The 18,293-nt window shown below is 40.5% G+C and overlaps 2 protein-coding genes across 4 annotated transcripts in view; both read right to left on the bottom strand.

Moving 5' to 3' along the window:
• HINT3 (histidine triad nucleotide binding protein 3) overlaps positions 1-735 on the bottom strand; it is a 5,008-nt gene extending 4,273 nt beyond the window's left edge. Inside the window, exon 1 of the mRNA XM_009999211.1 lies at positions 703-735. Coding sequence (XP_009997513.1) covers positions 703-735 — 33 coding nt within the window. The remainder of the gene's footprint in view (positions 1-702) is intronic.
• Positions 736-3,322: 2,587 nt separating this feature from the next.
• The window catches only part of NCOA7 (nuclear receptor coactivator 7), a 49,561-nt gene continuing 34,590 nt past the window's right edge, over positions 3,323-18,293 (bottom strand). For 2 of the 3 annotated variants that reach the window (XM_009999105.1, XM_009999106.1), the window contains exons 9-14: positions 11,142-11,289; positions 6,543-6,668; positions 5,912-6,064; positions 5,273-5,368; positions 4,827-4,900; positions 3,323-4,043 (exon numbers count right to left, since the gene is read on the bottom strand). In XM_009999105.1, coding sequence (XP_009997407.1) covers positions 3,908-4,043; positions 4,827-4,900; positions 5,273-5,368; positions 5,912-6,064; positions 6,543-6,668; positions 11,142-11,289 — 733 coding nt within the window. In that variant the 3' untranslated portion in view covers positions 3,323-3,907. Of the gene's footprint in view, positions 4,044-4,826; positions 4,901-5,272; positions 5,369-5,911; positions 6,065-6,542; positions 6,669-9,586; positions 9,665-11,141; positions 11,290-18,293 lie in introns of those variants that run through there. The other variant, XM_009999108.1, reaches the window with a different exon arrangement.

Raw genomic sequence — 18,293 nt, 5'->3', positions numbered from 1 at the left:
GCTGAGGGTGCCCCGGCTGCCCCACCGCTCCCCAGGAGGTGGGTCAGTCTCTTCTCCCCAAACACAGGCAGCAGGACAAGAGGACGTGGCCTCAGGTTGTGCCAGGAGGGGTTTACACTGGGTAATAGGAACAAGCTCTTCGCCGAAAGGGTGAGGCGCTGAAACAGGGGAGGCGGCTCAGTCACCGCTCCTGGAGGGGTTTAGAAAACATGTAGATAGATGTCTTAAGGGTATGGGTCAGTGGTGGACTTGGCAGTGTGCTGGGTTAACAGCTGGACTCGATAGATTGGAAATCACCTTTGAGACTAAGTGATTCTATTATTAGATTTACCCCTGACATGGAGAGGCTCTTCTAGGAGGGTGAAACTCTGAATTCCCTCAGTGCTTTGAAACAGACCTTGAGCCACAGGCTGAATCCCAGCACTGAAGTATCAATCTAAGTAGATGAAGGTCTCCTCAACATCAGCTTCCACTAAAAAAAAAAGAAAGAAAAAGGCACAAACTGGGAATAAAATTAAGTGCATTCTGAGCTCGTTCAATTCACAGAATCATAGAATGGTTTGGGTTGGAAGGGACCTTCAAAAGTCTCTAGTCCAATCCCCCTGCAAGGACATCTTCAACTAGATCAGGCTGCTCAGAGCCCCATCCAACCCAATCTTGAATGTTTCCACGGATGGGGCATCTACCACCTCTCTGGGCAACCTGTTCCAGTGTCTCATTGATCACAGAATTCATGTTGCTTGTGCAGCCCAAATGGCACAAAGTACTTGTCCCACAGACAAGTGGTCATAAGGTTTAAAGAGATACCAAGTTGCAAAATTCAGAACAATGTTTTTCAAAAATGCGTTTGTTTCAGAGCGTGCAAGCTGTGCTTTACAAACAGGACACAGCTATTCCACCTGAAGAAGCTAATTTGTCAGCAAGTGATGAGCTGCAGAGCACAAGGCAATCAAGTTTCCAATGATCTTATCCTGCTCCTTCTCTCTGCTACAAACAAGCAGTGAAATTTACACATGGAGACTATTCTGAAATTAACGGGGTTTTACTTTGCCCCAAAGCCAGTTTTGTACAACACATCCAGTGCAAAGACTGCACTGAAACCAGCACAATATTGAACATCTGCACTTACCTGGGTACTTACAAGTCTTATTGTGTTGCAAGAACAAGCTTCTGCTCTTCCTCAGAAAAATTACTAGTGACCACAATTTTCCTCTTACTTGAACAAAATTCTTACCACCGTTTGACTCAAAGCAAGGTTCACAGAAAACCTGTTCCATTTCATGCTTTATCGTAGTTTCCTTTTTAATAATACCACCTCTGTATAGCACAGAACCTATAAAAGCCAAGAACCAACCACTTTTTAAGGCACTTTGTGCCTTTGTCTTGCTTGGACAGAAAGAATACAGGAAGTCTTTAGCAACAAAAAAAGGGTGCATACAAAAATGAGGTAGACTTAACTTTTGACTTCTGGGAACAGGTTAGGCAAAAATGATGAGGGAATACATGTCATTCTCTACAGCTGAGAGTAGAAACTGGAGCTACGAAGTTAACTGTTGAACTCTGCTGGTGTTTCTTAGCCCTTTGTCACAGTCCGTCTCAGAGTGAACTTAAACAGATCTACTTTAGGACATGCCATACCACACACAAAAGGAACAGTCCTCAGAACCTCCCATCTCCATAGCCATGTTTTTAAGATGTGATATGGCTGGAATTCTCTTTTTGAAACCATAACCTTTAACTTAAGCAGCATCCTTTCATTTTTAAAATGTACCAAAATATGCTAATAAGATAAAACAGCTGTAACAATTTTCTGAATGCATAAATTCCTTTATTGAAAATATGGTGATAGCACTGCATTACATATATTCAATATTCATAGTTTCAAGGGTCACAGAATTTTGATTGAACAACACTGGTTTGAATATAGACCATAGATATGCTCTGACAAGGATAATATAATGGCGTAAGTTGTAGGTAGCAATAGTGAAATGCATGTAAAATGTTCACCTTGGCTGGTTTGGGTTTGTTTCTTTTTTTTCAACTATTAAGTGGTCAGCTACCATATTAGACATTCCTGGTATCTTCAAAGCTTTATGCTGTTAGCAACTTCCAAAATCTTTTACAGGGTTACCAGTAAGAATTTTCCTTATGGCTGTAGTAGACCACACAGGAGGGAAGTGTGAAAAGTTCACGTGCAGCGTGTTACAGGCTTACTGTATATAGCATTGGTTTTTAGACTGTGACATTGCTGTGTAGGATCAAGATTTAGTAATGCTTGTGAAAGAAAACCATTTGGGTCTTTTTTTTTTTTTTTTTAATAATCTATTCAAAAAGGGCAGAGTGGTGACTAAGTTGAGTTGTATTACTCAGTTAATATTTAAAAATTAGACTGTACTGTTTTAATGCATGGAAACACACTATCATTTCTGAAAACTGCCTTTCTCAGGACAATGACACATTCAAGTCTAAGGACAGGACAGTGTCGTGATGCTGGTTGGGTCTGGATTGTGTAAACAAAACCACAGCTTAATGGGAAAGGAGAAATCTTTAGCAAACAGTGAAGATGGCCAGTCCTCTGCCACATTTACCACCACTTTCATTTTGTAACATGGAGTCTCTTATCTTCAGTACTGAAGGAGGGGAGTGGAGAGATATATTTGATTATTTCATGAAAAACAAAGAATAATATTTAGTTGTGTGACGAATCCCAAACCAACCTGTTGATTCAAGTCTTTTTCAGGAAGGAAACCATATGTATAATTACTAAGAAAACAAGTGTTACACCAACATGATTTGGCCTGTTAGGGAAATAACATTCTTTTCTAAATCTCAATTGTACTTTCTCCTTAACAAAGCAGTTATTCTTCAATTTGTAAAGAACCATAGCTACAGTGGGTGGCTTATTTTGAATCATTTGGTGGTGATACAGAAAAACAATCGTCTCCTAGAGATGTCCTTTGTAAACATTCAAATAATACTAGGGCAGATGCTCAGAGCATGCTGTCCCAATTCTCTTGGCTGCAACAGAGCTGATACAGTCTACACCAGGTGGCAGTTTGCCCACTGTCTCCATACACTGCCCAAATAATTACCTATTAACGAGAATGTGGCAGCTGAGTTAGTAAGAACCACTATCCACCTTCTCCCTCATCTCAGGGAAAAAAAAAAATAAAATAGAATTATGCACTCAAGTGTTTCTGCCAGAATACAAACTCTCTAATTTGGGTAAAATAAAACCCAAATCCCATTTACAAAATAAAAATATAAAAATTAACTTCAGAAATCAAATAAATTGATTCAGAATAAATGCCACTGTGCAAGAAACCTACCTGAATAGTAATTATTTATCATATTGAGATTTGAAACATTAAAAGAAAAAACTCATAGCTAACACATTTACAAAAAAAAAAAAATTTCTGCTATACAATAACAATAAATAAAAAGATTTTAAAAACATGTTCCCTTAAGTGTTGTGTACACCTATTTCTGATTCTTTTCCATGGCAAACAGTATGCTGTAGATTTTGGTAAAGTAACTTTTTATTTTTGGTTAGCATTTGTACATTGAACATAAATACACATGGAATGTACTAGTTACTGTTTTCCCACAGGATCTTTTTCACAGTTACAGAAAAAGTTTTCAACTTATACACCATGAATGTTTTCATAAGCATCATATCTTTAATGGAGAAGTCTTGGAGGAGGAAGTAAAAAAACACTTCAGACTGATCTCTTACTGCTTCTCAAAACCAGCTCTGCCTTCTCTTGGGTTGGTTAGTTGGGTTTTTTGCACAGTCATGCTCTGGTACAAACTTGAGGAAAAAGCGTGTAACGTTCTGAGGCAGCCTGCACCTTCTGGTTAGCTTTTAAAGTGCCCAATGGATCCAGTCCTTAAGGCAGTCAGTATTTCATTCAAATGTCCATACTTCTACATCTTGTATTATGAAATCTTCTTTCTTAGATAAGATGTCATTATTGAAGGTGCTGCAGGAGTTGCTTCGCCCATGATACAAATCTGCATCTAACCACAAGCCAAACCGGCCACTAAAAAAGAAATATACAACGATTTTCACATCACATATAAAAGTAACAATACTGGAATCTGCAGAAACAACCAGAGGAGTGGTACAGGGGAATCTAGGTAATTCTGAGGAGCTCTTAGACATCATGTGAAGAGCTCAGTCGTGGCAAAGCGCTTGCAAGGAGCTCGCAGGGCAGTCCTCCCGCTTCTGTTTATGCCAGGGAGCAGGGCAGAGCACAGGACTGAGTGTGCACCCCTGGCCCCCCTGCCATTTGGCTGTTCACACCACTGGCTGTGACTTGACACCAGGGCGCAGACATCAGGGTCCCTTCCTTGGCTGTCTGGATGCGGACACAGCTCTTTCTGGTTGAGGAGTGTTTATACATTCCCAATGCAAACCATGCTCAAATGTCCCATGGTGCAGCCTGCAGTCAGCTTCAGTTAGTTGCCTTAGCCCTTGGTTTCACACCCACTGACCTGTGAAATCTAGGACCTGATTAAGGACTGGCTGTATCCTTGCTCTGTGTAGCAACAGAATAATGACAATTTAGTAGGGACCATGTGAGAAACCTTAGAAGCTGATGGCAAAACTTCCACTAGGTATTATCTTCTAGTGGCAAACCTCTTCAGCAATGAGACGTGTATCTACCTAAAACACCTAAAAAATCAGATTGCTGAGGTATCTGCCCTAAGCAGTTTACTAAAAGTTCAGCCATTTTACCGATTAGTTTTCTTGCAACTACCTTTGTCCCCATTCTCATGAATAAACAAATAGCTACATTATATTAAAACAAACATTCACTCACCCTCCGCCTCCAAGCTCCAGAGAGCTGGTGTCTCCATTGATGAAGTAGGTGTTCTCTCCACTCCATTTGAATACCTGTGGAGGGGGAAAAAAAAATATAATTAAAAAAAATATTTGGACTGCAAGGATTCTTACACTCTAAAACTACTGGGGACCTACTCTTAGGAGGTATTTTTGGCGTGGCCATATTTTATTAATTTTTTTTCTCGAAGTGGGAGGAGGAAGAGGTAGTAGGTAGAAAGTAAAGGAACAACACATATTTAAAACTATTAACAAGGCACACTAATCCTTTTCAAAATTCTGCTTGCATGTCTAAATCAACAGGCAGTCTGCTAAAAAGGAACAATGTTCTTAATACTGAAAAACGCATAAGACATGAAACATTAAGGGATGCTTCAGTAGCACTTCTCTTGTTTTTTTTACTTGAGAAAGCGAACACTAACTTACCTTGAAATTTGGACTAAATGTGTAGAGGAATGTTTCGCCAGTGCCATAGTAATGGTCACTAAACCTGAAGGGATGTGTAGCATATGCTCCAAATATCTGTCAGAACAAAATGATCAAACTACTTTTGAGGACAGTGCAAAATTCAAGAGAAAAAAACCTCAAACATTTCAAAATACTTTCTAGAGAACAACTGAGCTGGTGTTTCATGTTAGAAGAAAACCAACTACTAAAGTACATCAGACAAGCAAGTACTCTTGCAAATCTTCTGTGTCCTGCAAGGTAAAAGCTAGATGACAACAATGGCAACATGAATGCTGACTCCAGGAGCTACTGAAGTACTGGACCTCGACAGAGGCATTATTTGTGACATCTCATTAACTGAGATCCCTAAGGAAGATACTTCCATGTGCACTGTTACAAGGAGCACTCATTGCAATTCTGAAGCTGGGGGAGGATATATTTCTATTAGTGCTGATGTACTACACTGCCTGGAAGTTTGGTTCCTGCAGCAGAAAATACAAAACACCAGTGTCTTATTTTGGTGTGATGTCACTTCACAGTGTAACTAGCACTTCATAATGATCACTTTATAAAAAGTTGTTCTTTCAGCCCAACCCCCCCAGGACAAGCACTCCTTACCTGGTTGTCCATATCCTTGATGACAAGGAGAACTGGACTGTCAAGAGATGCTGATTTACGGTACAGGGTCTTCAGGCTAGTCCCGTGCTCCAGGGTACTGTACGCAAGCCGCCACGGATATCCCTGCACTCGTGCGGGCAAGCAGCGGGCAAGCTGGGCAATCAACAGGGGAAATGGTTACATATTCAGCAGGTTGGGTCACAAGTGGTGTCCCAGATGACTTTCTTTCTGCATGGGGCTTCTGAGCCAAAAAATTACTGTCAAAGGAGTGGCTGATGCCAGCAGCTTAACATGTGCCACATGCATGTGGCCTTGTACTCCGAGCCCAGCTGCTTGCAGTCACACTTCCTGTGAAAGAGATTTCAAAACTGGCGCTGCCTCTCTGTGCACTGAAAGAGTTGCCAGTCCTCAAAATCACAACTCTTAACTTCAGAGTTGCAAGACACAAAAATAAGCTCCCAGGTGAGCCAACACTGCGGCAAACAGGACCTTGCTCAAGGACATTCCAACATACCAAATACTTTCCAAACTCTTAAAAAGCATTGCTATTGCCTCCAGAAGGCAGAATGTCCCACAGTCTGCAGAGACAGCACCACAGCTAACAAGTAAGTTGAGGTTTTTCTAGCTATACCTGTTCTATGTGCATATTCTCCAGGAGAGCACTGTGATGCTTTAGGACAGGCAAAGTATCATCTTCTTCTTCTTCATAGTAACTGCAAAAGCTCTTCCGTCGTTTTGCTTCTTCTACAGTAATGATCTAAGGCAAGAAAATAAGTGTCCAACTTAAAGCATAACTCTCATGCTGTCAATCCTCTGTTGAAGCAAATCAATTTAAAACAACATACTCCTCAACTGTTACACTGTGTGGAGCAAACTCACCATATGGTTGTATCAAGCACAGCCAGCCTTAACCAAATGGGGAAAATCTTAACTGGTAAGCTATCTTTGAGACAGTATGGCCAGAATTTTTTCATGACCTGGTGGCCTCCCACAGCTATAGAGTCCTTTGGGATTAATAAACATTGAAATAGCAAGGTGACATTGTGTGGTCAGTCTCCGACTTACTTGGTTCCAAGTCAGAAGGCTAAACTGTACCTACTTTTTCTGAGGCACACTATGCACAGCTGAACTAGATGTCTTGTGGGAGTCTAAATGAGTAGGACACAAAACTTCTTTGTTTTCTGTAGTGCAGCTAGTTGAGTATATTAATTATCTTCTCAGGTGCTAATGCACAAGAATGTAAAAAAGTTTAAAATTCCATTTCTCCTTTTTATTAAAACAGCAGCTTTCCCCCAGTTTTCTTTACTCACTCAGACATGGTTTTGTGTATACAAACTGAAAAAGAGTGAATATAGCAAAGTAGTAAAAATGTAAATCAACTTGAACATGTATTTCAAAGTTCTGGCTTGTACAAAAGATACTGAGTAAGATTTCGGGCATCCAGTTTATGTAAGTTCTTTGAAATACTCATTCTGAGAGTCAAGGTCTTTACAAAATACATTCTTAGTTGAAAATGATCAAATAGCTCTTGGACTTTGGAAACTTCTATTTATTAGTGCTTTGCAGTATTTTAAAAGGTGAGAGCATATATCTTTTTCTATCGTCAGCTTTGAGTTTAAATACTGTCACCATTTGACTCAGGTCTGACAACAATGCTCTTATAAAACAAAACACAGACTTCTCTCCAGCAACTACAGGTGAGCCACACTACCTTTTCCCATAAAGCTGGAAACAAAATGAGAATATTTTGTTGTCCATATGCTTAATGCTCATCTACAAAGGGATACAGCAGCCTACGAGGTTCTGAAAGAGGGGACAAACTTGGAATACCATGCAGCACAGGCAGCAAGCAGAAGCCCAAAAGTGGTGCAGGGTAGGACCTCCCGGGCTAGCAGCACCCACAGTGCCTAGAGGTCCTCATAGAGAGAAGGACACTGGTCCCAGCTCCCAGTGAGCTGCTTCTGGGGTGCTTGGCCTTCTGGCTGGCAGAGAGCATCATCTAGCACAGCTGGAAAGCTGCTAACCCCTCAGCACAGCTTGAGGCGCTTAGTGAGCAACAGGAGCCTTGGCTTTGGCAGCAGAGATTTAACTAGGGCTCAGTGCCACCATGGCAAACAGCAAGCAACAGCAAGAGCTCAAGAGTCTGGACTGATGAGAAAGAAAAAGGGGAAGCAAGGAGGCCTAACTACACAACCATAAGGAAACCTTCAACCGCCTTTCTTCCACGAACATATCACAGGGGTCTTATCTTGGAACAGGAACCTGTAGATATGGCTGCAGGGCACACCACAGCATTGCCCCACACCTTCCTGCAAATATGACTCCAAAAACACTTTTACATTTCACATGGAAAAACTTTTGCATAACTTTTCTGTACCTCCATGATCACTGCTTGAACTTGAAGAAGCTGAACAGCCAAGACAACTGCCAGGAAGTGCCTGGACTTCACACTCCTGGCCCACAGTCAAGAAAGAAATCCACTGGACTAATTCCAGGTGCAGATTTAACCAGAGCACAGAGAAGGAGCTTTTCATGAAGTCTAGGTCAGGTGAGAAGTTCACCATGGGTAGGACAATGTCGTAATACCATCAGTCACACCTAGCACCCCCAGTAGGATGTGAGCAACACATCCACTGCACACACATCCCGCCCACATTAATCGGCAGATGCCTAGAGCTGAGCCCAGGGCAGCTGCCCCAAGCAGGGCACCTGGGCACTGGTGCTTCAACACACACAGCAGGGTTTGGAGAAGATGGGAAGGACCACCACAAAGCAAAATCTGGTCTGCAGAATCAGCACCTTGTTACATGCACCTGGGCAATACAGGTATTGCTGCTGGTGGTACCGGAAGAGCTGTACAGCTGCATCCTGCCCCTCAGGCCCAAGCTCAGTGGGATTTAGTCCTGGGTCTTCTGAGACTGGAGGGAATTCTGTGCTGGAAAATTTTTCATATGGCCAATTTCAGTTTGCACTGTAAAATTAAGATCAATTTAAAAAAAAACCCAAACAACAAACTGTCAAAGGGAAATGGTCTGGTTTTATCCTTGTTCTTTTTTTCACCTCCTGAATATTTTCCCTCCCTCCTCATCTCCCAGGCCATTATTTTTCTTTATTTGTTTTTAAATTAACACCACCTTCACCTTATATCAAAAAGTACCAAATTCCTCTTTCAAACACTGTTTTCTAAGAATTGTCTCCCTCCAGGAGACAGGGGCTGGGGTGGGGGTGGTCATGGGAAGTATCACAGTAAATCAACCAACAACAGGTATCTGTAGCAAAATGCAACCAAACTCAAATGTAGGCAACCATGGAAAAGCTATTAATACGGCTGTAAATAGCAGATCAACTCCAAAACTAGCCAAGTCCCCCTCTTCACTACATAGATAACTATTCAGTCTATAACTAAAGTTCAAAGTCAACAATTGCAAAATAAATAAATAAATATATAAAATCAGGTATTTACAGACCACACAAAAGTAGAAACAAATGAAAATAATCAATTACCCCAGAAACTGGATCTATAAAATATTGTAAAGATTATACAGGACTCAAAAAGCAATCTATCTGGGATGGAAATACCCTGTTAAAACTGATCTGGGTATGGAGCACATTTTTTACTCAGACTGAAGTGCTGTATCAGATCCATGCTGTTCAAACAGGGACAGTTCAACATACCTCCACAAAAGGTTCCTCCTGGTCAGGTCTGGCACAGTAAATAATTCGAATATTCAAAGGCATTTGTTTCCCTTTCATCATCTACCAGTTTATTCTGCAGTACCCACTACACTTCTCTGCTTTAGTGGCAAGAGCTCTTGCCCACGAGGATGACAGATGGCTACTGCTCGTGGCACGCTGTGATAAAACTGCTTATATGCTTCTCTAAAACCACACTTTCTGTTTCCCCACAAGGGAGAGTGAGACTTCTACAGTAAACATGCCTGCCCAAATTAGGAATTTCCACAGAAACTTCCTGGAAGATCTACTTTCACTTTGTTAAGCTTGAATATATTAAAAAGACAGACCTTTAAGAAGCTGTTGCCAGCTAATTCTTCTCTCAGTACATATTTAAATAAAACAATGACAGAAAACTTCCCAGTGTGGCCAGATCTCTCTCAGTTCTGTTCTTGGATCACTGGCCCTCCTCCTTTAGTTTGGTTTTATGAAAATGGCATGCAAATAACAAACGAACAGTGAAATCTAGTGCAATATATGAATGCACTCAGCTCTAAGCAAAACAAGGAATTAAGATTCTTTTTTTTTTCCATCTTCCAGTTTACAGAACAACATTAAAAAACTACAAAACTGTAAAAATAAAAGCTTTTTGGACTTAGAGGTGATGTAGCTACACTTCAAATGACAAGTTGCAATCCTGAGTTCTGCTTTTGAACAGGACAACATCCTTTGAAGACAGAAATGCTGAAAAAAATAATTATATTAAAAAAGAAAAGGCCCATAGATTTTTTTTAGAGAGTAGAAGACAAAGAATCAGATCACTTTTGAGATCACCATCAAGACATTTCCCACTTAGGGATTTATTTGTTTTTAAATTTAACCCATATCCTTAGCACAGCAAGTGCTTCAGCATTTAGAAATAAATTAATTAATTAAATTTAAATGTCTGTGAGTTAATTTCCCTTAGAAACCAGGCTTTTATGCACAAGAGGCAAACAGATGACAAACACAGGCATGCCAAGTAGTTAAGACAGATTGCAAAAGTCCCCATAGGAGAAAGCCAAAGTCCCAGTCTGAAGCCTATTCATCTTTCAACTAATATTCAAAACAGTATTGCTGCTTGCACCTGAGAAGCAAGTGTATGGCACAACATCACATACACAAGTGTCTGTTGGTATTTATGTGTACATCTAAATTTTGGAGCTTTTATTTATAGCATATAAACACAACACCAATTTAGCAAGACCGACAACATACACTTTTATTGTTTTGCAAAAGGTTGACATCCCATAACCAAAATATTTACACAACTTCTGCTGGTTGCACACCACAGAGCTCTGAGTTGTTTGACTCCTCTTTCTAGGGCAAGATTAAAGGAAGACTGAAGGAATATGAGTATATTTGTGAGGAAGATACAAGTCTTGAGGAGACCTCTACATGAAGCAGCAAGCGTCATAAAGAAACACCATAAAATCATAAAAAGAGCAAGTGCTGAGATTCTTAATAGAGATGGACACTTGATATGCACATGGTTTATACAACAGCAGAAAGCACTCACCTCCCAGCTTTTAGTAGTGGGCTCACTGAAAAAGTTGTCTATCATGTCAAGTTCCTCCTTTTCTACCACAACAAAGCCTTGCTCTTTGGCATCTTTCCCATATATTTCTGGTGACCACTGAACAAAAAACGTGTACAAGTGATCCACCCTGTAAACAGAAGAGGAGTAGACAACTGTTGTGCAGTGGTCCATAAACACAGCACTGTCATGCAGTCCTGAGGTTTTGCCCAATGACAAAGAACCATACAAACAGGATACTCATGTACTTCCATCCACCCTTGCATACCACACAAGGCAACAGCTCTATGCTCCATAAATGAAGTAAGCGCTCAATCACTGTCTTTTAAGAGATGTTCTGTGACAACATCTGTAACAAACAGTGAAGCACTTTCTAAAGAAGGAATTTATGCAGTGTGTTAAAATTAAAGTGACCACATGGAATTTCAAAGATGAATATGATAGTGGATATACTGCACAAGAAGTTGAACTGCTAGCAAAACAAAAATGAAACCATAACTAAAGAGGGCAGATGGAAAGGTAATAAGTACTTATGACACTGGATCTTTCTCTAGTCACTAGGAAGTTTTGTCAGGCAACTCCTTGATCAATACAAACCAGGAAAAATCTTAGAGAAATTTAGACATTTTCCCCCTATTATTTCAAGATACTTGCGTATTTATTTATATATGAATATATGCGTGTGTGTGTGTATTTATATATTTATATATATATATATATATGCGTGCACAAATTATCTTAAAACACTATTTCAACATTGTTGGATACCCTTCAGGGTCACTAGTTTAACTGCAGAGATTTTCTCCAGTTGTGTCTACGTTTTTTGTCTTACATTCCTAGAGGGCTAGAGTCTAATGTCAGTTCTAAGTACACAAATTGACCACCCTGAAATTGTTGCCTGCTCCTGACAGCTACACTAATTCACAGGCAAAGTGAGATACTTGGAGGAGCTTCTCTCATGCTGGCCTCAAGAAATTTAAATCAAATTTCCACCACCCTCAGAAAGAATAAAGGACTGACTTTGTTTCATCATGGAAATGTCCTCTAACTGTGCAAAAGGAAAAAATCAGCGTTGCCATCAGTTATTTCTCTTCTCCTTTGCCCATTCACAAACACTTCTGTGGTGCACAGCTGGCAGATGCCCTCGCAGAGTTTAAATTTTTGTTATTAAATAAGAACTTTACCTTTGAAGTATTTTTAATACATACAACTAAATACATTTTTGAGGAGAATTGTCCTAAATTTGTAGACACCCAACACTAGTTCCTAAGGTATCAGCAGCCCCCCTTGATCCGGAACAAGTAAGGAAGCTAATGTTGATATCCAAGTAAAATTTTTAGCTGCTACTTGTTCCTCTGCAACAACACACACACGCATGAGATCAGCATAGTACTGTGCAAAAAGTCTTTGGGATAGTTCTTGCCAATAATTGCCTGGAAAAGGCTAAAAGAGGGTTGCACTCCCATTGTCAAGGGTTCCCCTTTCTTTGTAAGCAATCACATTGCTTCTCACAAGTTTGTGTATATCTAAAAAGAGGGAACTGTGGAAAGCACTTCTAAAAGCAAAATAATCTCTTTTTCAAGGCCTTTTCTTCTAATTGCAGAAGTTTTCCAACATCAATAGGTGCCACTCAGCATGCCCTAATCCTCTTCACTTGCTTCCAGAGGCTGCAGAAAGAGCAGTATGATCATCTCTTTGTCAGCAAATGTGAGTTTTAACTGAAAGAGACATTTAACTTCAGCACTATGTATTTTATGTGCAGTTCTCCTAGTCTGGAAAGCTATTTAATTCCTACAAATCCCTATGAAAAAAATAATGATCAGAGCGCTGGAACACCTCTCTTATAAAGACAGGCTAAGAGAGCTGGAGTTGTTCAGCCTGGAGAAGGCTCTGGTGAGACCTCATAGCAGCCTTCCAGTACCTGAAGGGGCTACAGGAAAGCTGGGGAGGGACTTTTTACAAGCGCATGTGGTGAGAGGACAAGGGCTAATGGATTAAAACTGGAAGAGTGGTGATTTAGGTTAGACATCAGGAAGAAATCCTTAGTGCGAGGGTGGTGAGACACTGGAATAGGCTGCCCAGGGAAGCTGTGGAAGTCTCATCCCTGGTCAATGGCAGGCCAGATGGACTCTGAGCAATCTGATCTAGGGAGAGGTGTCCCTGCCCATGCAGGGGGGTTGGAACTAGATGGTCTTTCAGGTCCCTTCCAACCCAAACTATTCTATGATTCTGTGAGCAATAAAACTACTGGCTGCTGTCTGGCTAAGATCAGGCTGAAAGCATGTACATGCAGGTGGGAGGAGGGCAGCGTACTCTCACTTCGGAATCACAGAACACATTTAGGTTGTAAGGCACCTCTGGAGATCATCTGGGCCAAATTTTCTTTACAGTAGAGCTAACTTCCAAGTTAAAGGAGGTTGCAGTCTTCTCCATTTGTAGTTGTGAAAATCTCCAACAGAGATTCCACAATCTCTCCATGCAAGCTGTGGCACGCATAACCAGTCTCATGTTGTTCTTCCCTTCCGTTTAATCACAATTTCCTCCAGTGGGTGCAGCACTGATCTGAGAAAGGTCTGGCACCATTGTACATTTTTCTTTTTTTCTCTCCCACCTTTTCTTAAAACCCTGTGTCCAAAAGGAAGAGGGGAATAACCACAATCCAGGCTGTTGGCTATGCTCTTCCTTAAGTAAGCCAGCAAGAAGTGAAGCCTTCATTACAGCCAAGACACACCACTGACTTTCAATGCCCCCAGCTTCTTTTCTGCAGAGCTGCTCCCCAGGCAACCCACCCCTAGACTGTACAACTGCAGCGGCTGCCCCACCCCAAGTGTGCAAGTCTGCATGTGCCTCTTTCAAACTTCCTGACATTTCTGTCAGCTTATTCCTCCCTGTTGAGGTCCCTCTGAACAGCAGTTCTGCTCTCCAATGTATGAACACTCCCCAGATTTGGCATAATTCCCCAAAATGGCAAAGGTGTATTCTGTCCCCATGGCCATGTCACTGATGAAGGCATTAAACAGTATCATTCCCCAAGGAATACCACTGCCACTTGCGTGCCACTCAGACAAGCCACCAACTCTTTGAGCCCCATGATCCTGTCAGTTTTTCACCCATCTGGTAGTCTACCTTTCCAGGTCACATCTCTCCAATCTGGCTATAAGGATATTATGGGAGATTGGCGTTGAAAGCCTTATTAAGGTCATAGTAAAAGAACCACCACTCGCTCTTCCCGTGTTCAAAGAGCTAGCCACCTTAAACAGAAAAGTTACCTGGCTGGTAGAAAAACAATTTGCCCTTGGTAAATCTATGATAGCTGTTCCTGATCCCTTCTTGCCCTCCATGTGCTTCGAAACAGCATCCATAAGGACAGGGTTCACCATCTTCTCGGGGACTGAGGGGAAGCCGACTGCCCTGTGCTCTCACACAGGGAGCGAATCACTCCTCGACTTTTCCAGAGAAGGTTGCAGTGTTTGTTTTTGTAACTATTAAGGACCTCTCTCAATGATAATCATCTTTCAAAAGATGACAGAAAACAGCCTTGCAATAAGATCAACCAACTTGCTCAGTACACTCAGAGTATTTCCTGTCAGGCCCCACAGACCTGTATATGCTCAGTTTATTTACATAGTCCATAACTAAGTTTTTCTCTACCATGGACAGATGCTAAATAAATCCAGACACTCCAGATTTAAGAAGCAGCAGCATAAAATGAGAAACAGGTGACTGCAGAAGTGATATCATTTTGAAAGAGGATGCAGAGCATCCCTCCTCTGTTAATAAAATTACAGCATTATGCTATAGTGCTTTTGCCAAGCTACCAAACTGAAAAAAAAAGACAATTTTTAAATTGAAAAAAAACACTGGTTGAAGAACACTCTTACAGCCAACTTGACAGCTGGGAGGGAATTTACCCTAGAACTGAATAGCTGTTTTGGTGATCACGTTTATGTGTGTGTCATACACTAACAGAGAAACATCAATAAAACATACAGCTTAGAAAGGAACAACTTCAGAAACCTTTAAGTTAATCACTCCAGAAATAAATTATTTAAAAGGAAAAGATAATAGAAAACTTTTTTTTCCCCCCTAAAAACCTCACAACCTAGGAGACAAATAAAAAATGAAAGAGGGAACTCTGATTAAAGAGGGAATCCACTCAGCTGTAGCTAGATTAAAAGCAAAGTGAATATGCTTACAAATATGTTCAAGTAACACACACACAAAGGGCACAAAACAAATGTAAAAATAAAAGTTTATAGTGAAGGATATTAATTCGGTAGAAAACTAATTTTGGAGTGTACAAAAGATTACAAAGATCATGACAGCAAAGTGATTCAATTGGTGTAACACAAAAGCTTTGTGGAGTATGCTCGCCACTCTATTGTTTAGTACACTGGGCACAGTCAGCTCTGTGTGTGAATATATCTGAACACAGAAGAACAGTGAGCAGAGGTTGTGCTTGCAGGATGGTACTTTACCCTCGGCAGAAGGACCCTAAAGACCTCAGATAACAGGCAAAAAGAGTTATTTAGATCACAGGAGTGAAACCCTGTAATAGTCTATATTAAGAGGGACTGAATCCTGGTAATACAGATACAAGCACAATCAGGCTTCCATGACTGGAAGCAAATGGAATTAATTAATTATGTTACCTATTCTATTAATGGGATAACAGAAGAATGAATCTTTAGCATCCGGACCATCTTAATCATCACTCCTTTCTGCAAAGTCCTGTGTAAGTGCACAGAAGTATCACATAGGAACTGACTCCAGCAAGTTGTGCTGCAAATTTTTCCAGATCTCAGCTTTGACCACATTACCTACAGGGTGGTACACACTAGATAGTAACAGGAGTCACAACAAAGCAACATCTCCCTCTACAGAAGGAAACGGCACAGAAACAGTAACAAAAAGTCACCCAGCTCCCCCAAACCAACCAACCAACAAATATCAATGGGAAGCTAAGACTGAAAAAGAAAAGCAAGGCTCAATCAAATCCTGTTGATTTTCCTCCTGGAAAATCCGTTTGCTCTCTAAAAAGAAACTTCCCAGAAAGTGGATGCTTCCTCAGCAGCATGATCTCAGTGCAATGTCTTTTACATCAACATCAATGCAAGTTATACATTCATAAACCAAACCTGTCTGCCCATTTTATATTATAGATATATAGATCAGTGAGATTTAATTTTTGACTGATAATTAGTGCTGAAACAAGAAAAGTATTTGTTAGGACACATTTTTATAAACAAAGAAATTCTGCTTTACTATCTCTGCCTCAGGCAAGACATTTTCCCCAGCAAGACGTTGAGGAAATCTGTGACGTAAGTACTGACCTACTGCTACTTAGAATCCACTAGGGTGGAAAATTTACATACCATTTAAACATAAATCCACGTGTTAAGAGCATGCACAGACTTACCCTCTGATACTGTAAGCTACACCCATTGCAAAATTTCTCAGCAAAAGAATCAATCTCTCTATTACATGGGTGCCTCTCTGCTCAGCTGAACCTGACATGCAGCTGCTCTAGACTAAGAAACCTGTATATAAAGCAACTCGAGATGTCCATCTCCCCTGTTACGTGTCAAGGTGAGCACCACTGTGATCAAGTAAGCAGTGCAAAGCAGCCCTAGAGTCACTGATTAACTCAGCTGTGCCGTGCGGGGCACGCACACCAAGACACACTGCTCAGCACCCAGGAAGCCATGCAGGAAGGAGAAAACCTACAACAGCTACAAAAAGCCAGCAAGACATAAGATTTACTGACAGCCTTTATAAAGAATATCAGTCTAATAGTCTTTTCTCTGTATTGATGTTTCCAGAGGCTTCTACTAAAAAAAATAATCAAAAAACAAAATAAAACTAAAAAAAGGGAAAATAACAAAATAATTCTCAAAGGTAAGTACATGTCTCCTCCAGTGCAGCTTTCCTGCAGCCTGCCTGGATGAAGGATAAGAAGGATAAGCAGCTCTGCTGGGAGCAGCAGGCTATGGGACCCAGGCTGAAAATGGAGCCATTTTCACAACAACAGAAGCTGTTTTAACAGCAAATGCTAGGACACCATGGAAAAATGTCATTAAATGCAAATCAGAGTAAGATTTAACTGACACAGTGATGATAGCCATGCACAGCAATTTCTTAACAATCTCAATCCAGGTTTGGTTTGTTGTTTGTTTTTTTTCTAAATTACTATGAAACATTAAGATGCTGCTCAAGCTCCTGTGACTGCACTGGATGACGTGTTTTATGCTTCTTTATGGCCAATGAGATTATTTTCATACATTAATACAAATTACATTAAAAAATTTTTTTAACTCAGTAAATTATTTTGATACATTGTATCAAAAATACATCGCAAACTATCCCATATGACCTAGTGTCCACAGCACTCAAGATGAAAAACTGGTAACTATGTACTATGCAATAACTGGTGCAACAATATCACCACCAGGTATAAAGTGATGCTTTTTTTTTTTTTTTTTTTTTTGAAAGACATTTTAGACTTTGGAAAAAATACTGACTTGTCAGGCAAAGACATCTTGCATTAATATAAAGGATGGGGTCTCACATGTGATTTTTGCTCCAAATTCTACATGATCTGTTATGCACCTCTGTGATGTTAAAACAGACATGTATGAATTGCACCAAAATGACCCAATCTTATGCTATATTCACCACTAATTTTGATCAAGATCAAAACAACAGGTCTGATAGCAAAGATCTCACCTGTTAGCTAGCACAGCCAAGTGCTGCTGCAACAGCTCACTGCAGAAACAACTTTTTCCTCATTCTAAAAACTTAAGAATAAGCCAGTTGTCAACATTTCAGTTTATATATGGATTAGGTCCCCTCATTAAACTTTCTGCTCATAAAATAAGAAGTAAAGAAGCTGTTTTCCAAGTTTGTGGTACAAAGCTTAATACATTTACCTGTTGCACAGAGCAATGATCAGAGATGACCTCAATTCAGCTCACCAGCTTTATTCAACCTTAGATACACTATCCCCAGAGCAGTAACTGACCTTGTGTTAAGTTATAGCATCACTCCAACCCTTGAAGTATTTACTCACACTTCAACCCAGAATTTTCTGAATCTGCCCTTTGGCAATCCCTGAGGAGCCAAGGACTGGGTTCA

This window comes from Chaetura pelagica, unplaced genomic scaffold, assembly GCF_000747805.2.
Source record: "Chaetura pelagica isolate M959 unplaced genomic scaffold, ChaPel_1.0 scaffold90, whole genome shotgun sequence".
NCBI classification, from domain to species: Eukaryota; Metazoa; Chordata; class Aves; order Apodiformes; family Apodidae; genus Chaetura; species Chaetura pelagica.
This window is presented reverse-complemented; position numbering and strand designations above follow the sequence as displayed.